At 36.8% G+C, this 24,003-nt stretch overlaps 1 protein-coding gene across 3 annotated transcripts in view; it reads left to right on the plus strand.

The window, feature by feature from the left end:
• The window catches only part of ILRUN (inflammation and lipid regulator with UBA-like and NBR1-like domains), a 57,734-nt gene extending 34,440 nt beyond the window's left edge, over window positions 1-23,294 (plus strand). Inside the window, exons 3-5 of one of the 3 annotated variants that reach the window (XM_083357783.1) lie at window positions 1,542-1,739; window positions 7,147-7,475; window positions 19,091-23,294. In XM_083357783.1, the coding sequence (XP_083213909.1) occupies window positions 1,542-1,739; window positions 7,147-7,475; window positions 19,091-19,126 (563 nt within the window). In that variant the 3' untranslated portion in view covers window positions 19,127-23,294. Of the gene's footprint in view, window positions 1-1,541; window positions 1,740-7,146; window positions 7,642-9,993; window positions 11,840-19,090 lie in introns of those variants that run through there. The other 2 variants (XM_083357784.1, XM_083357782.1) reach the window with 2 other exon arrangements.
• Window positions 23,295-24,003: the final 709 nt, after the last annotated feature.

The following is a 24,003-nucleotide window of genomic DNA, read 5'->3' on the forward strand; positions in this document are numbered from 1 at the left end:
GGCAAGAGGCTGGAACTAAGCCTGCCAAATTTATGGACACACAAGCAAACAGAGCAAAAACAAGACACGAACCATGAAACAGGAGCTATTCAAACGGTTGCCTTCAGCAAACCAGCCCTCCCACGCATTCCCCTTTTAAACAGTTCAGGGTGTGGCTTCTCTCTGCCTCCTTCCGAGGTGCCCCATTGCCTTCCTCTGTTTACTCCTGATTGACTGACTCCTGCGTCGGGCGTCCTTGAACAGGGCCAGCTGTGGGTCATCTTCATCCACGCTGTCAGGCTCACACAGCTGGGTCTGCGTAGTAACCAGGTGGGAGGTGCCTGGCTGAGGGCTTTCATCAGCAAGCTCTACAACACCCTCAGCAACCTCTCCAACACCCCCCTCCTCCTCTGAATCGTCCGACCCAACTGCCGAACCCACAGGCTGACCCTGAATCACAACAGGCTGGTGTGTTGTACAGTTAGCTCACATGGTGTAACAAGATGGTGGGTTTGTTGTCACTGTGAGTTGTAGGGTGGGCACGAAGGGAGGCTCGGCCAATCTCACTGTAAACAAGTTGTACTTTGATAAAGGTTCATTCATTTGATTCTTTAAACTGAATTCCTGCGCTGAGCAAAAGATGGGTTGAATGGCCCAAACAAAACCCTTGTAGATGTGTAGATTATTCAGGCAGTATTGAATGCTTCATGCATAGATCGAAGTACATACACTTCATGCTCATTTTGTAGGATTTTACTTAATATACATAGCTGAAAGTTCACATTGTTTTCCATCTCAGAAATTTCTATAACTCAGAATTAGCCTTATTTTTGTACCTAAATTATATTGCCAAAATAAGTTATTTGAAGATGTATTTTTCTACTAACCTAAGAAAGTTAGTATCTTGATATAGGATTCCTATATCTATCTTTTCTGTATTTTTAAATCTACCCTATTTATTTTGTATTATCAATAAATTGAAGACCATATGTTATTGTAACCGATGTTTATATATATTATGGATATTTTTACAGCTTTATCAAAACTATTCTTAATTTCAGTTTAAGAAATATTTTTAAGGTGATGAATGGGGTCAGATAGATATCATTGTAAGTTCAGTGGATGCTATTGGTGTATTCTTTATTTGTGAACTCGTCCCTTAAAAAGGATATTGAATAACAAGAATGTTGACCCAAAGTTTTGCAAACCTGGCCATTACATTAAGTACAGTATGCTACTTTTAGTTAATTAACTGATTAAATTAATTTTAGTTGTGCACTTTTCATGTCAAAGAAGCCTTGTTTCTTGTATCAGCAGTATTCTTTTCAATATAATGGTATGTTTTTATTCAGTTTATAGTAAGAATGGGGATCAATTTTGTTTCAGACAGGTGCAATGGAACTGTGCAAAATAATCTGTCTTTTATCTGGCAGTTACTAATCTTTCCTTGATTATATAATAAAACAATGCACGTAATGGGAAATGTATAATCAGATGCTTATAATATTTTTCATGATTGTAACAAATAACAAATGCTTTAATGCTACATTTGTTAAACTTAGGGCCAGAAGCATGGCCACCAGGAGTTTGTCTCAAGTATGTTGGGGGAGATCAGTTCGGCCATGTGAACATGGTGATGGTCCAGTCGTTGGAACCCCAGGAGATTACAGATGTCAGCGTTCAGATGTGCAGTCCCAGTACTGCAGGAATGTATCAAGGACAGTGGCGGATGTGCACTGCTACAGGACTTTATTATGGAGGTAAGTACTACTTTCTCATTTATGATTTTTATAAGCAGAGTTTGAAGAAATATTAGTGCTGCTAAGACTGTTCTGGTTTATGTCAAACTAATCTTTCTTATTTGCTACAGTCATGCTTAGTAAGAGATTGACATGTCAAAGTTAGCATCCTTTTTTAACATATTGTGTCCTACTAAAATGGTCTACTTTTACTATGAAAATACAAGCAGCAACTACAATTGAAGCAATCATTAAGCAAAACACCCACATACTCACTTCGCTCAACAACTGCAATCCCACATCTCCCAGTTGTGGTCATCAAGTAACTGGCTGGGATATTAAGTGAATGGAGCAAAAGAATTTCCTCCTGAAGGAGGGCAGGCAGTTCCCCTTCATGTGCAGAAGGTAACAGGAACAGAGCTCAGATGGTTTTATAATATGTTTTAATTGTTTGTTGTACGCAGTCTAGTGTCACCTTGTATAAGATGGGTGGCCATATAAATTTGATAAATAGAACCTATTAAAATGAATGAAGAAAGCAGTTTGAAGGCCAACAATTTAAGAGGAACTGTTCACAGAATTACATTCTACACGAACTGTTTTGTTTTTTGGCAAAAACGACACCAAAAAGTATTCTGCGCACAATATTGTTTTCTTTAAGAGATTGTGATACCTACTTCAAAGATAATCCACAGATTCTCTTTTGGCAACTGCTTTTCCAACAATAGGGAAAATATATGATCTTTACAATAAAAGTATTCCCCCCCTCCATGGAAATGCTGTTGTTTTGGAGAAAACTTTATTTCTTATTCATTGTTTCTTTTAAATATCTATTGAATAACGTTCCTCCAGGCCTTCCTGTCCTCTACCATCTTCTGGAGTCCATTTAAGCTCATGCCTACTGCTTCAGTGACTCCATCCAGCCACCTCATTCTCTGTTGTCCCTTTCTTCTATTGCCCTCAATCTTTCCCAGCATTAGGCTCTTCTCCAGTAAGTCCTTCCTTCTCATTAGGTGGCCAAAGTATTTAAGTTTCAACTTCAGGATCTGGCCTTCTAAAGAGCAGTCAGGGTTGATCTCCTCTAGGACTGACTGGTTTGATCGCCTTGCAGTCCAAGGGACGCAGGAGTCTTCTCCAGCACCATAGCTCAAAGGCCTCAATTCTTTGGTGTTCAGCCTTTCTTATGGTCCAACTATCACTGCCATACACTGCAACTGGGAAGACCATAGCCTTGACTAGACGCACTTTTGTTGACAGGGTGATGTCTCTGCTTTTTAGTGTGCTGTCTAGATTTGCCATGGCTTTCCTCCCCAGGAGCAAGCGTCTTTTAATTTCTTGGCTACAGTCCCCATCTGCAGTGATCTTGGAGCCCAGGAAAATAAAATCTGTTACTACCTCCATTTCTTCCCCATCTATTTGCCAGGAATTGAGAGGGCCAGATGCCATGATCTTGGTTTTCTTAATGTTAGGTTTCAAGCCAACTTTTGCACTCTCCTTCACCCGCAACAAGAGGCTTTTTAGTTCTTCTTCAATTTCTGCCATTAGAGTGATATCATCTGCATATTTTAGGTTGTTGATATTTCTCCCAGCAATCTTAATTCCAACTTTTGATTCATCTAGCCCTGCCTTTCTCATGATGTGCTCTGCATATAAGTTAAATAGACAGGGCGACAGTATACAGCCTTGCTGGACTCCTTTCCCAATTTTGAACCTATCAGTGGTTCCGTGTCCAATTTTCACTGTTGCTTCTTGACCTGGATATAGATTTCTCAAGAAACAAATAAGATGGTCTGGTACTCCCATCTCTTTAAGAACTTGCCACAGTTTGTTGTGATCCACACAATCAAAGGCTTTAGCATAGTCAATGAAGCAGAAGTAGATATTGTTCTGGAACTCTAGCTTTCTCCATGATCCAGTGTATTTGGCAATTTGATCTCTAGTTCCTCTGCCTCTTCGAAATCCTGCCTGTACTTCTGGTAGTTCTCGATCCACATACTGCTAGAGTCTAGCTTGTAGGATTTTAAGCATAACTTTACTAGCATGTGAAATGAGTGCAATGGTGCGATAGTTTTCAACATTCTTTGGCACTGCCTTTCTTTGGAATTGGAATATAAACTGATCTTTTCCAATCCTGTGGCCACTGTTGAGTTTTCCAAATTTGCTGGCAAATTGAGTGTAGCACTTTTACTGCATCGTCTTTTAAGATTTTGAATAGCTCAGCTGGAATACTGTCACCTCCACTAGCTTTGTTGTTACTCAGCTTTTCTAAGGCCCATTTCACTTCTCATTCTAGGATGTCTGGCTCAAGGTCAGTGACCACCTCATTGTGGTTATCAGGGATGTTAAGTTCGTTCTTCTATTGTTCTTCTGTGTAATTTTGCCACCTCTTCTTAATCTCTTCTGCCTCTGTTAGGTCCCTGCCATTTTGGTCCTTTATCATGCCCATTTTTGCATGAAATGTTCCCTTCATCTCTCCAATTTTCTTGAAAAGATCTCTGGTCCTCCCTATTCTATTGTTTTCTTCTCTTTGCATTGTTCATTTAAGAAGGCATTCTTATCTCTTCTAGCTATTCTCTGGAATTCTGCATTCAGTTGGGCGTATCTTTCTTTTTCTCCCTTGCCTTTTGCTTCCCTCTTTTCCTCAGCTATTTGCAAAGCTTCCTCAGACAGCCATTTTGCTTTCTTGCATTTCTTTTTCTTTGGGATGGTTTTAGTTGCTACCTCTTGTACAATGTTGTGAACCTCTGTCCATAGTTCTTCAGGCACTCTGTCTATCAGATCTAATTCCTTAAATCTATTTGTCACCTCTACTGTATATTCAACAGGGATATGATTTAATTCATACCTGAGTGGCCTAGTGCTTTTCCCTACTTTCTTCAGTTTAAGCCTAAACTTTGCAACGAGAAGCTCATGGTCTGAGCCACAGTCGGCTCCTGGTCTTGTTTTTACTGACTGTATAGAGCTTCTCCGTTTTTGGCTTCAAAGCACATAGTCAATCTGATTTCTGTGTTGACCTTCTGGTGATGTCCATGTGTAGAGCCGTCTCTTGGGTTGTTGGAAGAGTGTTTGCTATGACCATCATATTCTCTTGACAAAATTCTATCAGCCTGTGCTCTGCTTCATTTTGTACTCCAAGGCCAAACTTGCCTGTTACTCCAGTTATCTTTTGGCTTCCTACTTTAGCATTCCAATCCCCCATGATGATAAGGACATCATTTTTAGTGTTAGTTCTATAAGGTGCTATAGGGCTTCATAGAACTGGTCAATTTCATCCTCTTCAGCATTGGTGGTTGGGGCATAGACCTGGACTACTGTGATATTGAATGGTTTGCCTTGGATTTGAACTGAGATCATTCTGTCATTTTGAGAATTGTATCCCAGTATTGCTTTTCCTACTCTTTTATTGACTATGAAGGTTACTCCATTTCTTCTGAGGGATTCTTGCCCGCAGTAGTATACCTGATGGTCATCTGAATTAAATTCACCCATTCCTGTTCATTTTACTTCGCTGATTCCTAAGATGTCAATGTTCAGTCTTGTCATCTCTTGTTTGACCACGTCCAGCTTTCCTTGATTCATGGATCTTACATTCCAGGTTCCTGTGGAGAAAAAAATCTTTACAGCATCGGACTTTCCTTTCACCACCAGACACATCCACAGCTGAGCGTTCTTTCGGCTTTGGCCCAGTCGCTTCATTCTTTCTAGCGCTACTAGTACTAGCCCTCTGCTCTTCCCCAGTAGCATATTGGACACCTTCTGATCTGAGGGGCTCATCTTCCAAAGTCATATCGTTTTGCCTTTTGGTACTGTCCATAGGGTTTTCATGGCAAAGATACTGGAGTGGGTTGCCATTTCCTTCTCCAGCGGATCACGTTTTGTCAGAACTCTGCTATGACCTGTCCGTCTTGGGTGGCCCTGCACGGCATAGCTCATAGCTTCATTGAATTACGCAAACCCCTTCGCCATGACAAGGCAGTAATCCATGAAGGGGACATGCCCCTTATCTTCCTATTTTTTTGCCATTATCTACTCCCATACCAGCTTGTGAAATAGGATGGCTTGAGAGTGTATGCTTGACCCAAATCTACCACTTTGTTTGCTAAAAGTTGCAGTACATCTTAACCATTACAATATATTACCTCCCTTTATGTACATAAAATTTGCAGAACAAAAACAACTATTTGTTGAGTCCTAGATAACTTTGTGATAATAGTTCATCCTGTAGCAATATGAATACTCCTAACAGAGTTTCTGAAAATTGTAAGGAAAGAAATAAAATGTACATGTAGTTTCTTGACTATATTCAGATCTGCTTTGGAGTCTTAATTAATTATTTGTGGATGTTGAATGTCTCAGTAACAGGGATTGGATCCATATGGCATCTCTCTTAATATTTCACCTTTTAGATTATTATTTTTGTGTGTGTTGAATTGTTTCTAATTCTTGGAGACTGCCTAGACATGTCTGCAGTTTTTTGACAAGTTTCTTTCAGAAACTTTGGCTTGCCATTGCCTGACTTTCCTAAGGCTGAGAGAAAGTGACTAGCCCAAGATCACACAACTGGCTTCATGCCTAAGAACTCAGTGTCTCCCTGTTTTTACTCTGATGCCTTAATCCAGAGGTGTCAAACTGCTGGCCCGTGGGCCGGATGCGTCATGCTGAAACTGCGCCCAGCCCAGCTCCGGCAATGGGGGAAAAGTCGTGATACGTCACGACACGTCACATGATGTTGCGAGTTTGGCACCCCTGCCTTACTCCATCAAACTGGCTGTCAGTGTAATAAAGAATGTTTTTTTCCTGCAAAATATATATTTAGATTAATAATATGACAGCATGCAATTTTTGTTTACTGTTATTAAAAATTAGCATTTTTACTAAATTGGCTTTTCTTTGGGAGGTTACTAATACACATAGCGCAGGCTGACCTTTGAAGGAAAAATATGGAAAACTCATGTAGAAGGAAATGAAGATATTTTGAAAACTACTGAGTTAAGAGCACTTCACACTGTTGTGTTTTTTTGCAAGCTCAATTCGTAAAACTGACCTCTCATTTTATTTGTATTGCTTATTGATATAAAATTAATAATATTTGTTCCCAGATTTTGCTGTTCCAAATGAAATAGGAGAACAACATTATATTAATAGATGTTACAATGTGTGTATATTAGGACTGCGCTTGGGTAAATATTACACTTACCAGTAGGTGTCAGTCTATAACTCAAGTCTCGGAATGTTAAAAAAAATATGTGTCTTTTGTAATGGCTTCAGTGTGTGGGGAATTGAGTCCTGATTGGTTTTCTTCAGAGAGACTATGCTTGTTCTTTTTATTACATATGCTTAGTCATAAGCAACATGCTAACTTGAAAAACAATGAGATAAAGCGATACATAAGCTATAACATGTACTTATCCAAGATCTTTTTTCTTAGACATCATCTGGGTGATCCTTAGTGTGGAAGTTGGAGGACTTTTAGGAGTAACGCAGCAGCTATCATCTTTTGAAACAGAGTTCAACACGCAACCACATCGTAAGGTAGAAGGAAACTTTAACCCGTTCGCCTCTCCACAGAAGAACAGGCAACCAGATGAAAACAACTTAAAAGACCCTGGGGGTTCCGAGCTAGACACAATCAGCAAAAACACGTGGGGGCCTGCTCCTGACCAAATTGAACAAGATCAGACTGAACTGTCACAAAACTCTGTAAATCTCTCCCCCAGCAGTCACTCAAACAACTTATCAGTAGTGACATACAGTAAGGTAGGTGCCCTGGGGATACAAGAGATGGGAAGGCAATGAGTCAATGCCCTGTATTATGTCAGCCCTTCCTTCAGACAGTAGCTGCTCCTTGTTACATCCAGTTGTATACCATTGTACTGAAACCTACTGTTCATATTGCAAGATCTGAATTAAAAGACAGATTTAAACACGATTTTGCTAAAATGCTTTAAACTTTGAAATATGGATGTGTGCATGCTGGATTTATCAGTGCAAAAACAAGAAAACTAATTTTTAAGACTACGCTTAAAATTAGAGATCTGTCAAATAATTAAAACAAAGTTTTGCAATTAAATTTGAAAAATAAGTGATAAGCGGATGCTTAATGCTTTTATGACAAGAACAACATGATTATCTTTGATTTTTATTGAACTTAATTTGTTATTTTATTTGTTTTTGCCAACCGTAACACACACACACACACACACACCTAACTATATTGTCATATAGAAAGTTATAGAACTAATTGTTCAGCCCAGTGTAATATAGTCAACTTGCATGTACTGAATCTGTCATAGTCTAGTCTGTTGTATACTGCTTATGTTTAAAAAGAATCAAAACTTGGATAATTTACAGTCTTAGTGCTACATACAGTAGTTTTTTAAATTTCATGCTGATTGATAGCTTGCAATATTAAAAGAAGAAACTGTCAGAAAAGTTCTTGATGACATAGTGATGAAAGGAGGGGGGATGTGTAGGGTTTGGGGTGGGTTTTTTTTGCTTCAGCTCTGCCTACCTCACCAATTAACATCTGATCCCTAGAGGAATGAAACCCTTGACACCTCCCCACCCCTCCTCTCCCCAGTGTGACTCATCTCTGGCAGAAATGGGCTTGAGTCTAAGCCTATTCAATATGCCTTTTATGTTATTCTTGGCAGGGGGATAAATGTCTGTTGGATTAAGTTTGAAAATAGGATGAGCAAAAATGGTTGGCTTGCTTAAGAAAGAGGAAAGGAATTTAAAGATATATTGCAGTAGTCATGTGATGGGGAAAGTGTACCTTGGAATTATGACAAGAACAACATCATTGTGCATTGAATCCGTTTATCAAATAATTAACAAGAGGAAAGGCAAAAAATTCATTTTAGGCCTTATAGTGTCAGAGAGGTTTGGAGTGAGGAAAATATAAATTTCCTAAGAAACTTTAGAACAGTTCAATTTACTTTTAAAGAGGAAGCGGCTTAATTCAGGGTTAAATAAAATGTCATGCTATTATTTGTGATTTATTTTAATTTCCTTTTTTTCTCAAATGACTTATGGATTTTCAAACACTAAGTTCTGGCTATCTACCTTCTTAATTTTCTAAATTTTGCCTTTGGGTCTTATTTAAGATGCAGCTCTGGGTGGTTGAATTAATTTACTAGGATGTGTAAACAGAGTGGATTGAGAACATTTGGAGATGATCCTAGATTATATTTGGTTCAAGATGAAAATAATTCAGTTAAATATATAGATAAATAAGTGAATATTGAGTTCAAGGATGTAGATTGTATATTTTAGAGTGCAGACGCAACTATCGTTGTATATTTCGGATTCTTAAAGCTAAAAATACAGGTAGTTCTCGTCTTATGCCCACAATTGAGTCCAAAATTTCTGTTGTAAGTCAAGACATATGTTAAGTGAGTTTTGCCCCATTTTACGACCTTCCTTGCCACAGTTATTTGAATCACTGCAGGTGTTAAGTTAGTAATAGGGTTGTTAAGTGAATGTGGTTTTCCCATTGACTTTACTTGTCAGAAGGTCTCAAAAGATGATCACACGACTCTGACGCTACAACCATCCAGTTGCCAAACATCTGAATTTTGATCACATGATCACGAGGATGCTGCAACAGTTGTAAGTGTGAAAAATGGTCATAAGTCATCCCAAAGATGTTTTTTCATGAGGTAACTGGACTTTCTTGTTTTCCTTTGAAGACGTTTCACTTCTCATCCAAGAAGCTTCTTCAGCTCTGTATGGTGGAGAATGGAAGGATTTATACTCCTTGCAGACAGCTGGCAAGAAGTACAAATCGTTCCATTCCCCACCATCCAGTAGGAGTTGAAGAAGCTTCTTGGATGAGAAGCGAAACAACTTCAAAGAAAACAAAGTCCAGTTGCCTCGTGAAAAAACACCTTTGGGATGGCTTATGACCTGGATGACTGAGAATTTCCTTGGACATTGGTCATAATTCAGCTTTTCAGTGCCATTGTAATTTCGAACCGTCACTAAATGAACTATTATAAGTCAAGGACTACCTGTACTTCAAATTAAATAAGATAAATGTGAGTTAAAATACTTCAAGGCCCATTGAGTTCTGTTACTGTATCCTGAGCACGTGTCAGTATATTTCACATATGTCCTAGTTTTGGAGTAATGTCAACAGTAAGCTAGTGTGCAAGAATATTGTTTTGATTAGAGATCCTAATTTGCATAGAACATAGCAGGATCATGCATGTGATTATACTAGATTTGCCCCAAATTTTCCGGAATTTCCTGATATTATCCTTCCTATTTGCAGGAGATACTGATACAACTAAAGCTGGTATCCTAGTTTGTATATTCCCTATATTAACTGTAAAGTATTATGCGAAGGCCTTGATTGACTAAGTTATGATGAGCAACAGAAATATCTTGGGACCAAGAGGTAATATTGCATCATATAGAAGACTACAATTTGTAAGAGGAATAAAAGGCCAGCATGAATTTTAAAAGAACATGAATTAATAAAGGAAGGCTGTGAAACTAAGAAAAAGGAGAAGAAAGTAATACATCTGAATGAAGATAGTCTGTTTATGGGCAGAGGAGCTGATGAATATATACAAGGGAGTGGAGATAAAAAAATAACTATGAATTATGAATAAAATGTATATCAGAAAATATGAATTGTGTCATCTAAGTTGTATGTATGAAAGTCAGAATCTGTAGTTCGGTTATACAGTATATTTCAATAAATGGCAGTAATGGAAGAACAGAAGAATTGTATAATATTCTGAATTAAAATAATCTAGTGTTCATTTGTTACATGTTATAACGGAATGAGTGGAAACAAGATGAGACAGCCCAGAAAGTGCTTGTGCCATTCATACCTAACAATGAATGTGAACAATGATTAGTGATTATGACCAATAACGACAAATAGATAAATATACATTTAAAAGCATTAGGTTGAATGACTAATAACAAGGGAGAGAAAATATTTTGAATGTTGGATAGATCATTTCTTAATAGTGTCAAGAGTGGCTCTTGGAAAAAATGACAAGAGAAATGTAAAAATAAAACAAAAACAAAGTGGAAGTAGGATTACTACTAGATTAAAAAGTATTAAAAGCTAGATTAACCTACCGTCAGAATGAATGAAAAGTGTATGTAATGAGAGGGAACATGTCAACAGATGGAAACAGAGTTGAATTATGGTTCATGTTGCCACAGAACTATGTGGAGTTTATGTTAATGGAAAATATGAAAAAGGTTCCTTGTTTAAACAGACTGTAATGGTGAGCAAAATCCAGAAGAAAATAAATATTACAAAAAATGAAGATGAGATAAAGATATAATATGTCAAGACAAAAAGGATTGATGACAAAAATGATTGAGAGTGAGAATAATGCAGAATAATTTTGATGCAAGTAAATGTTTCGGAAGAGGGCTAAACAAATCCTTTAGCAGACTGAATGGAATAAAAAATGAAAGTGATAAAATAATTTGAGATGAAACAGGTACGAGAGAATGCTGAAGAAAGTATTTTAGAGAACTATCTGAGAATAAAGAGGCAACATGAAATGAATGCAATAAACAATGCTCTAGAAAAAAAAATGATGAAAATGAAATCAAATAGGCGAGGTTCAAAATGATAAGGTTGCAGGTATAGGAGAAATATTCAGTAGTGGTGTAGATTGATTATGAAATGACTGATTTATTTAATGTGTGCGTGAAGATAGCATTGGAGCTTAATTATTGGAAAATCCTGATAATGTTACCCCCTGTCGAAGGAAAGTGTGCCAAAGCTATAGGGAAATTATTTGCTGAGTGTGCCTCAAAAATGTTTGGCAGAATTGTGATTGTAATATTCTATACATTTTCAGTAAACAAAATGTAGGAGGTATATAGCCTTATATCAGCCAGGGACTGCACAGGCGAGATTCTTGCTGTTTATATCATGTCACTGAGAAATATACAAATGTGAGAAAGACAGTTTATTTTTCATTATTTTAGTGAAAATACTTCTAAAATGAATGGGTTGAATTATGGAATGCATAGCATGAGTGTATATAGTTGAAAATTGGTTGCTGAAAGCATTGTGTGGTATATAATGGAAGTCAAGCAATAAATAAATGAATAATTTAAATACTAAATAATTAATAATTGTTCTAATCAATTGTCTTAGTACTGGAAGAAAAAGTCCATCAATACGCAAACTGAACACTGGAGCAAATTCCACATGATGGGATCTTCTCTGTGATTGATTTAGACTGAAAAACATAGAATATGTAAAAAATACAAATTTCATTGAGAGAAAGTATTTTTAAAAGTAAATCCTACAATCAATTAGCATTTTGACAAAGATGTGGCAAATACAGGTTTTGATTTCTTTTAATCATACAAATTGCTGGAAGATAGACTGTCATGAGCATACCTATTAGGTTAGTGCAGACATGTCAAACACAAGGCCCAGGGGCCGGATGCGGCCCGCAAAGTGGTTTCATGTGGCCCGCAAAGCCATCCTGGAAACTGAGGGAATGGCCCCCACTGCCTTGGCCAGAGACCCTCCTCCTGCCAGAGACCCTCAGATCTGTCCCACTCCTGCCCAGGCCCCCATAGGCACCCTTGATGTGAACGATGTAGAGCTGGCCACGCCCACCCAGTAGGCCACACACACTCTAGCCATGCCTACCCAGTAGGCCACACCCACCCTGCCCATACCCACCTGGTCCCCTGAGGGCAACCGCAATGCTGATGCGGCCCTCAATGAAATTGAGTTTGACACCCCTGGGTTAGTGGATATTATGCTAACTATAATTTTGACAATAAAAAACCAAGATAAAATTTTTATAAATGTTAATACTAATGTTTTTAAAATAAAGCATTTATAATAATATATTTATATCTTGATAAAGAATAGGTAACTTTCTTTGCAACTAATTGAAAACAAAGTATAGGTGATAGGAGCAAAAATAGTTTGCATGTATAATGTATAAAGTGTCCCTTGAATCAAACTCAATTTCTGGTGACTCTTCAGACATATCCATACTGTTTTCTTGACCATAGTATAGAAGTAGCTTGGCATTTTCTTCTGGAATGTTTTTCAACTTTCTGGTCTTGTCTATAGCCCTGGGATTTTCTTGTGGTCTACCAAATACTAGCCAAGGGCAACCCTGTTTACATCTTTCATAGTTGGACAAGGTCAGTTAGGTGCTGCTACCTGCTGTGAGCAAATTTACACTTTTGTTCTTGCGTGCATGTGAGCCTTCAAATCACCCTTGACTCCTGGAGACTGCCTGGACTAGTCCCTGCAGTTTTCTTTGCAAGATTTTTAGAAGCAGTTCGTGGTTGCCTTCTTCCTAGGCTGAAAGAGAGTGAATTGCCCAAAGTTATCCAGCTGGCTTTATGCCTTAAAATCTCATGATCTCCCAGTTTCCAGCTAGGTGTCTTAAGCACAAAACCAAAATGTTTCTCATGTATCTATGATGGATGGACAGCTCAGTTCTAATTCACTGAATCATATGGGGCATTCGTCTACCCTGTATTCAAGTGTTTGGGGGGGGGGGGGAAATGAGTCTTTTAATATTAACATGTGATAATAGGAATAGTTTATTTAAAAATTAAAGACAGATGCTTTATTAGTTTACAAATTATTTCTCAGCAATAATATCAGTACTAGTTTAAAAGTACTAGTTTGCTCATAAATTATAAATTCACTCAGTTGTATAATTAAGCCAATTGTGTCAGTTACAGTGCTTTCAGTTAATTAAATTCTTAGATAACGTCATTACTAAAAGTTGTGTTTATTCAAAGAACATTAAATTCACATTGCATTACTTTTGATCATCAAATTAAATGTTTTCCTATATGAATGGAAGATCTTAAGACGTGTGTGTGTGTGTGTGTGTGTGTGTGTGTGTGTGTACACATACATACTTATTATATAGTAAAAATAATAACATCTATGTGAAACAATTGGGCTAAAGAATGAGTCTACTTATGCAAGAGTAGAGGCACTAGCAAGTTTCCTTAAAAAAAACCATACACACAAAACACTAGGCCTCCCCCATATTTGTAGGATCTGGTTTTCCCAGTCATTTTCTTTTCTTTTTTTAAAGGAGCCTGTTACAGATAGTCCTTGCTTAAAAATTGGTCACTTAGTGGCCATTCAAAGATGCCACCCCTCAGGAGCTACTTACGACCCCTATTTCAAATTAATGGCCACTGAGTGCCCTCGAGTCATTTGCGTTCAGGACCAGTACAGTGTTGCTGCGGTGCCCCCATCTTTCTCCCTCCAGTCCACCTTGCCAGATCCCCACAGGCCTTGGGCTTGCTCCCTTCCCCCATCACCCATTGCAGACTTTTGATAATCTCCAGACCTCATGCTGGGGAAGGAGGGCATGCCTCCTAGGCTGTGTGGCTGTCATTTTCAGCATGACCACAATTCCTTTTGGTTGCACTGAAATGGCATCTGCTTCTGGGAGGCTCCCACATGGCCCAGTGACGAATAACATGTCTTGCTTCTATAACGTGGTCTGCATAGTGTGGCAAAAAGCTCCAGAGCTCTGGAGATCTTCAAAAAATAGGATATCCAAGCCCTGTGGGGACCCATGAGGTGGGGTTAGGCCTGCAGGGACCCAATATGAAGGGACCTGCAGTGTGGAGGGGGAAAGTAGGCCCAACAACTGTGGGGATCTTGAGGGATGGGAAGAGGACCACAGGGTGTCTCAGGGGAGTGGGGGAGACCTCCCAGAGCCTCCTCCACTCCAAGGCACCTTATGCTCCACTTAACAACCCACACATTTCTTTTACAACAGCATCAGGGTGAGCAGAGAATGTGAGGGTCATTAGGTGAGACTGTCTCACTTAACAGCCATCACCACTTGAAACTGTAATGGACAGGGTCCTATGTTCATAACTCGAGGACTACCTGTATTTTAATAGATTTAGCTAATGTTAAATTTCTGAATGCACACATCCCAAAAATAAAAACAAAAATTGTTAGATTTAGATTAGATTATCAGATTTCAAGTTCTTTCCAAATAAGCTATCTCTTCTTTTATGGAATAAATAAATTATATTTCTGTCTATAAATATATTTTTAAAGTATCATGTCAAGCAAATGAAGACAACTACAATAAACATAATTGATTTTATTCCTGTACAAGTAGCATATATATTCATAATTCAAATAATTATATGTATATATTATTATTTAACATTTCCCCAAAGTTATTTTATGCACTAAGAATATTGCCGTATTTTTCCAGGGAGACATTTCAGCCGAAATGGCTTAGTATTATATAATTAGTTGTTTTGCTTGTCCAACCCCCAATTTTTCATCAAGAATTTTGGGTTGTTAAGTTTGTGGTTTAAGAAAAGCTTGTTTAGCAAAGCTAGTGTAATATTTTTTAAAATGTAACCTATTCTGTACAACAGGGCTGTCATGTGAAGGTTGCGCCCATCCCACCTCCGGCAATGCAAAAAAAAAGTCACACTACCTCGCGACATGTCACATGACGTGGCAAGTTTTGACACCCATGCCCTACAACAAGAAATGTGTTTCATGTCATTTCAATATCGTTTGCATGGAAACTGAATATTAATAGAAAATGTTAATCCTAAGGAAGTTCTTCTGAAGGCAACTAGTAGATTATTTATATTTATTACAAAGATAAATACTTCTATGGTAGTAACACATGCAGAAGAGGTTTTCCTCTTCTTTCTGTGTTCTGAAGAAGTACAAGCTAGGAGTGTGGTATCTTTTTTTAAAAGAAACATATAGAGAAGAGTTCAAGCAAAATGAACCGATGAATTATAGGGAAGAGATTTGTGTTATTGCATTATATTTGCATAGTGTGTGTTGAACAAAATACAGTACAAAATGCTCTATTTGTGTTCAGTTTACATAAGTGATTCAGAAGAAAGGCCAAGGTAGTTTAGAGAAGCAATGACCAGGAACAGCCCAGGAAAGGATGACAAAAAGAAGGTGATTGAGTGGTATTATCTGAGGTTAGCATCACTGTAAGTTAGGATATTTTTGTTTTATTTTGCAGCCAAGCATTAAAAAAAACTATTCTTTTATTTATTCAAACTGTATGACAAACAAAAGCGAAACAGAGTCAATATAGTTCTCCAATGTTTTCTAAGTCTTAGTGTGGTAACTACATTTAAAAGGAGGCTAGATGGGATAAGAGAATCTAAAATGTTATTTCCCAGTTAATAGTATTACCAGTGATTGATGTGAGCTAAGAACTAGTTTCTATTGAAGATTTTGAAAAAGAAATATTAACTATTTCCTTGAATGAACTTGGAGAACAACATAGGACACCCTTTATGTTTTGTAAATCTTACGTGAAATGGAGATTACTTCAGAATCCTTTTATTCTTGTGCTCATCGTTAAAGGGAAAAATTAGGTTTGTTTTATTTGAATAATAATAATAATATCAAAATTAATGACTATTAAATAAAATGTAGTGTACAAATTTAGCATGTTAAGTTGGCTGACAAAAAGGCATTGCTGAATTGGTTTGGACAGCAGTCCTGATTTCTCAGCCAACATAACAAAATATCTGTACAGGATTATACAACTAATCACTGAGTCAGTAAGAAAACTACTGGGATAATTATAAATCAGATTTTAAATATGAAACTGCTTTTGCATTATGAGTTGTATGCCACACAAAAATCGGGAAATAATGTTTTTTTAAAATAGTATTTACGTCATTTGTTATCAGTGCAGTTGGATCCTCTTCAAGAAAGCTTTGAAGTTTTTTTTCCTCCTAGTGTTTTTCTGTAAATGGTTTTTCCCCCCAGATCATCTGAAAATTGATTTTCCTTTTTTCCTTCCCCTCCCCTATTTTCCCATTATTTTCTTTTTTCTTTGTATTTCTATATTTTATATTTTGATAAACTACGGTAATAAAAAATTTGAAGCATCCCCTCCAAAAAAAATGAAATTGATCTTATCCATTAGTTGTAGCAGAAACTGACCAACCACCTTGTTGCCCAAACCTGACATCATGACCTGAGATAGAGAATAACTGCTCCAGGTCACCTAGCCAGCTTTCAAATCTAAGGCAGTTCTAGAATTCACAATCACCTGGTTTCTAGCCTGGTGCCTTAACCATTAGACCAGGGGTGTCAAACTGCTGGCCTGTGGGCCGGATGCATCACAACGAAACCACACCCACCCCATTGCCGGCAATGGGGAAAAAGCTCTGATATGTTGCGCGACGTCACATGACAGCACGACTTTGACATGTCTGTACTAGAGCATTTATTTACTACTCAGAATATATTCTATCCTTGCTCAAGAAATTCAGTGAATAAATATTTTGCTTCATTTTATCTTTATCTTACAACGGATTGGGATGAAAGAGAGTACCAGTCCCTGTAGTTGCAAGTAGAATTGAACAGGAGTCTTCCCAATCTTATTCTAACACTTTAATCACCACAGTGCTCTGGATCACTTCCACCCTCCATAATCAGGTGGGCTGCAGATGCATCATGCTGAAGGTCTGCTGATTCAGTGTAAATAGACTCACTGAATCTTCATTTTCTATAATGAATGAATTTGCTTATTATTATGTTTTGGCAACCACTGTCTTGTTTATTCTGCTCTTTATGTTCTTTTACGGTGTATTAAAATGTGTTAATTATATTGTAAAATATAGAGAAAGTCAAACAATGGGCACATTTAGAATTTTGGGAGGACATTGCTGCTGAAGGGAGCAATTCACAGGTTACTTATCATGAAAGATGTGGTCGTTTCCAAAAGAAGTGGTCAGGAGAAAAAATGGTGAAGTTGTTTCTGTCTAGCTGTCTGTCTATCCATCCACCCACCACCCTTCCAATTTCTAGGCTGCCCAACTCCCAAAATAGCTCTTGCTAGCTTTGCAAATTAAAAGCAGGGGGGGAAGCTACAATTGCCCAGAAAGAACATTTTTAAAAGCTGCCATACAACCCCCAACCTAAAGCGGGCCTGCTTAAAAGAAGACCTATGTCTTAAAAATATACTTGAAGGCAGGTAGAACAAGAGTTGAGTAAATCTCCTTTTGCCTTTAACAAACAAGAGATGCTTTCTTGCTCATCTTATTGCTTGTGAACAGGTATCCTACTTTGTTCAGCAACCTGTAGATACACAGGTGTTGCCATTAAAACAGATGTGTGGCTCTCAACAATATGGACAGCAGACTGCCACTATTTTTGTTATAACTGTTATATATATGTTATATTTTATTGCATTGTTCTAATATATGTTAGATATTATTTGAACATTTAAGCAATTAAAACACATTTCTTCAAAGAATTGAATTATAGCTAAAGAAAAGCCCTTTTTAAAAAAAGATTCAGTACTATTAGAATACTGTCAGGAGAGAGATACATTCTCAGCATTTGATCATTTGAAAGCTTTGAGGATTTGAAATATTCAGTATTATATGCCCCCGTAAATTGATCCTAAGACCTGGAAGATCAGGTTAAGGATAGATTGTTAAGGAGAAAATCTTATCAGTGTGGTTGCTAAGAGCCAACACTGATTTGTTGGCACATAAATAAAAATGGATTGTGGAACCAATAATTAAAAAGAATTTATTAATTTAGTTTTCAGCCAGAGTGAGCTAATCCCTAAATATATATTATTCTATTACAGAAAGTTAGTAAACAATTTTAGCATCATGATCTATCAGACTATTAATGGCTGATGATGAAAAGATCCTGGGTAGAAAATTGTGGCATACTGAGACTAATCTGCAATTTTACTCATGGCGTTTGTAGCTACTGGTCAGCCTAACGACATTTTGCAGGATTTATCATCCAGCAAATATTTTTCTTTTGACTTATATTAAAGGAAATTGGCTCATTGCAAATAAAACTAATGGGCATTGTATGCTGCTTTTGGAATAAAATCAAGTTTTTTATGCTAATATTACCAATATTTTAGTGCCATAAAACATAAATAATATTTAGGCGAGCAGCTTTGAAAAGTGTAAATGATTAAAAATTTAGACTTTTTGACATTATGAACACAAGCTTGATTTTCAGAAGCATGTAAATAGTAAACATTCCAAATATGAAGTGTGATGCAACAGATTTTTTTGGCTATATCCGTGGACCACTTACCAGATTATTATAATTAGAAAGGAAATGATAGCAATCAAATATTTTGGCAGTCTTAGGATTTGTTACTGAAATATGAATAAAATAACTAAGCAAGGGACATACATGCTGGGAGTTTTGGGAATTTTGGTCCTAGCACATCTAGTTGCAGAAATCTGGATTAAACAATTGCATACAAATTTGAAAAGTAGTGAAAGACTTTTAAATTTTAAGATTTAATTTTTCAAACATAATAAAGTAGACTGCCTAATATATTCCCCAAACTAAAATTAATTTTTTTCTTGTTCTTTTTCAGGGTTTTCATGGTCCTTATCCCTTTGGACAGTCTTAAAAACAAAAACGGGTATCTTCAAGAAGAGAATTTGACAAAGAACAAACTTTGGAGGGAGGGGAAATTCTTGTGGCTCATAGAAGATACATCATGAACTTCCTTCTTGCTCTCCATATCCTGGGATAAGAAGAAAACAAACAATAACTTAAGACTAGTTGTTTCCAGAAAAAAAAACACCCTAAAGTATGCATGTGTGAATGCTGAAGTTCAGGAGTGCTGTTCAGTGCTATGAGAGAGAAAAATACACCAATGTTTTGTTTAGAAGTTACTGTCACAGTTAATTAGGTAGTCTAAAAGAATTTTTTTAAAAAGATTAAAATGGAGAAGCCATCTCTTTTTAAAAGAAGTTATTTTGCCTACAGAGCAGTTGTAGACTGAGCAAATGTTATTTTTTTCACAACTTTTAAAAGGGACAGCGTGCATTTTTATAGAGATGTGCTTGCTATGAAATAGATGTTTTGCTTAGCTTTTTCTTGGTTGGTGCAGCTGCTATTTGTATGTCAGGTGATATTAATTTCTAGCTGGATTCATAACCAGGTCCATGAATTGTAATGTTTTTTTAGTTGCTTTTTAATTTGCTGTTGGCACTATGCAATAGTCATCTGCTTGTTCTTTTCCATTTAATAAAGTTGTGCAAGTCCGGTTTCACCATTCACAGATAGATGAGAAAGTAGAAAGGATTATAATAACAGTGGAGATTTGAGTATGTACATGCTTATACTAGATTTTAAAAGTTTTTCCTAAATAGGTTAGAAAGTTGCCATATTCCCATTTTCTTAAATATGCCGTGACTGTTGTTGAAACATCTATATGTCTGTCCATTTTGTGCCAAGAAGAATTTTGATTTCTACAATGTTAGAGCACATATTATTACTGTTTCCTGGCATGTTTAGATATAGGAGTATCACATCTTCTCTTCTATAGACTGATAATTGATTTTTTTCCTTTCTTGAGAGCGACTTAGTAACTTAGAATATGTAGGAGAAGGAATCAGCAGCTGCCATTCGAGTAATTTATTTTATCAAATTTCTACTTTAAAACCTGGTTTTCTAGTTTGTATATGAAAAGCTAGTGTTGTTTAAAGTCTACCTATGTGCAACCCATGGAGAATGATAGCCATATATAACTGAGACCAAGCTGTCCAGTTAACAAGAGCATGGTCTCTTGAAATTCTTGAGGTTTGCAAGACTTTAAAAAGTGGGTGGGGAATCTGTGTAATTCAGAAACTTGAACCCAGCAGCCATCTGCCAAAGAGAGAAAAATATGCAATACCCCTTTCTTTGATTTCACTCAAAAGACCAAACTGCCTATTTTGTGTTTGAGGGAATGATGTAAAAACATATTCTGATGAGGATGTAATGGGAGACTATTGCTGGACCCAAAGTATTCTAAATTAACTTTTTTTCATAAGTTGGTGTAAAGAGCCGTTTAAATGTATGATACTCTTGACTACAATCTTGTTTCCTGCCAGAACATATAGATAGCTCCTGCAGAGTCTAACTGACTGAGATCTGAAGAAGCAGGTATTGAGAGATGCAGTTTCCTAGGACTGGTCAGCCATCAAAGACTGCTCTTTTGAGGGATATGTATATATTTTTTCTTGTCACCTAATTTTATTTATCAGCCATAAACACCGGGAGATATCAGTGCAAAAACACAAAAGCCCTTACCTTGAAAAGGTAAAGGATGGAGTATGGGTTTTCCATTAATCCTCAGCCATTTTTCTAACATGGATCTCTAAATATTTATCTTAATCACTTCAAGCAATATATTTTCCAAATTCAAAAAAGGATAAACTGATTATGTACAGCATTACTCCTGTTTTGTTTTAATTTCTCCCTTGTTGTAGGCAAGCACCTTTCTAGATAGGCCAGCAAAGGACTGAGTGACCAGATGGAATATATTTGTGTGTATGTTAATGAGTGTGATTGTGTGTGTTCTTTGGCAGCAATGAGGGAAATCTTTAAGTAGTAGCTAATCAAATCCAAACATTTTTAGCTTTTTGTTTAAAACAGGTACCCACATATTTCACCCACATAAACATCCAGCTTTTATTGTAAAGATTGTGTGCCGTTTTTAACACTGTGCAGAAGGAAAATTGATAATGATCAGCCAACAGCTTACTTGTTGGCTGCCCTTTCTCTTTGGTAATTTCAAATATTTTCTCTTTTCTCAAGTGCTAGTGACATATGAATTGAACAAATCTCTAATATAAAAAAGGCAAAAGACAGCAATAGTGTTGAGCTACAGTATACACTACTTTTGAGTTTCCAAAATTCTTTTCAGGCATGAACTCCCTTCAGCTATGAAATTAAATCTGTGAGTATTTTGTATAAGGGGACGGCCCTTTCAGGGATGGCAATGGGAAGATGTTTAAATTGTTTACTATTCTTCCTTAGATTTCCCTGTCTGATTTATCAAATAGTAAGATCTTAGGGCTCAGCGTATACTTCCTGAGTTATAAAGCCCCTTATGATGATATTGGGCTTATGACAAAATCATGTTGATTAGGTTAGAGGCAGACTTTCATGTTTAAACTGTTAAGGACATATATCTATCTTGACATCAAGGCTTATTTTCAGAACCGTGTAATATTTATATCCCTGAACCAACAAGGAAATTTATGCTGTGTGTTACATTTTTCCATTCTCAGTGAATGAAAGGGCTGTAGCTTTTAACAGTTGCATGTCAACAGGAACTAAAAAGGTTCAGCTTGACAAAGCATTATAATTCAGTAACATAAGAAAGCTGTTCTTCTAGAATTGCTGCATGATATGCAATAAAGGCAGAGATCTTTTATCAGAAAAATGTGATAGTGTTAGGATTGAAGTTTTTCATGTCGACCTCACTTCATGTCGACCTCACTCCAGACACCGCTCCTGTACAGTTTTCCGTTTATCTCTGCACACTGTCAAATTTGAAATTGGCATGAGTGTTTAGAATGCAATCCGTATACATTTGAAAGTTGTAATGACTCTCAGAATGTTGTTAACTAAAGCAAAGCAAACACTCCCATCATCTTCAAATGTTACAGTGTACACACATCTCCTTATTTCTTATAGCATCTGTAGGAGAATGTTCATGAAATAGTTGTTAATGCCGTTCTACTGAAGTGATAATAGTATTTGGTCATGAAGGAAGCTTGAACCTGCTTGATCCGTGTCTGTGTTCACTTGCACTTCATTTCTCTTGTGTGATTAGAAGAAATTATGATGGATTCCTGCAAAGAATAAATGCCAGTAATTATAATATAGTAAGTTGTTTTCAACATTTAAACTTTTTTTTAAAATGCAAGCTTAACTATAGCCCAAACTATTGAATTTGAATATGTTGATAACCAACTTTTGTACCTGGAAATATGACTCCAGCCTGGAATGGAAAATACCCAGACTCTTCACTGGAAAATTGGACACGTTTCAAACCCTCTGATTGAAAATAAGCTGTGTCCTCTGGGGTGGGTATCAAGCAAGTACCAGCAGACTGGCCTAGGTTATTGCCATTATATGGAGAAAATAATAAGTGCAAAGTAAGGTGGATCCAGAGATTTGGAAGTGTGTACTACTTATCCTTCCCTGTTGCAAATGAACCCCGTCTTGAAACTTTCTAGGGGCAAAAATAGCTGACGTTCACTGGGATAAGAAATGCACGCTGTCCCATGTCCAGGTTTCCATTTTTTTTCTCTTGTGTGAATGATTGATACTGCAGCCTGTCTTTATTCTCTCTGGGGGGAGTGCATGTGTAGAGCAGGATGGTGTGTTGCTTTATTGAGTCTGGGAAGAATCCTGTAATAGCACATTGTGGGAAAAACAAAAAATGCTTTTTCCTTAATGTATAAATGAATATTTGTATGATTAAATTAACACAAAACAATTGTATAGTTGTTGAGTTTTTATTGGTGGTGAAGTTGCTGCTGTAGCATCTGTTCATTATTTAAGTGATTACTTTTCGTTCTTCTTTTCATTTCTTGAGTTACAGACAAACCAGAACTAACTTGAAAATTCATTGTTCTTATGGAAAATTGTAGTGCAGATTTGTATCAATATGCTTCAGGATATTCGCTTTGCACCCACTAGCCTTTTTTTAAAATCAAATTGTAAATAATAAAATGATAACTAGCATGCTACAAAGCGAAACCCATTATTTTAGCATAGCCTTATTTTTATGAATGTCTTTCGCCCCAGAGATGTTAGAAAATAAAACTAGTATGTAATCACATCACTGTGTTTTATTGGAAATATATTCACCTGCCTGGACAAAAGGGGGAGAAATGTGGGAAAGGAGAGTGGAGTAGTAGATTATTATTTTTTATAATAAAAATAATGGATGTTACACTATTTAAACCAGTGAAATGGGACAATATACCAGTAAAACCACCGAGTTTGCTTATTCTTGGCAAGAATGCATAAACTACACGATTATATACTGGATATTTCCAATATTTCTAATAACTTGTACAACACAATAAATGTATAGTTTCTGGATTTTTCTGGCTCCTGATAGAGATTCAGAATCTAGTACGCTGACCTACAATCAATGACCAGGTTTTAATACTGTAAGCTCTATGAGCTCAGTAATTGCATTAAGTAATTGGTCTACTTATTTATCATATTGAACTTTATTTGCCACAAACCAGAGATGATAATTTATTCTGGAAGAGATACAAAGCAAGATAAACTATACAAAGCAAGGTAAACTATCACTTTTCTTTTCTCATTGGTACAATTTCTTGTCCTACATTTCTGTATTCTGTTTATTATGATTTCTCATTGGTTCAACTATTCTTTCTTATGTCTTGAATAGTATCTTCAGGATTGACTAACTAATGGCAATTAGCAAGAGCAGCACACCTAAGGTCTAACCAGCTGCAGGGCAGAAAT

The sequence above is a fragment of the Vipera ursinii genome, assembly GCF_947247035.1.
Source record: "Vipera ursinii genome assembly, chromosome: 3".
NCBI lineage: Eukaryota > Metazoa > Chordata > Lepidosauria > Squamata > Viperidae > Vipera > Vipera ursinii.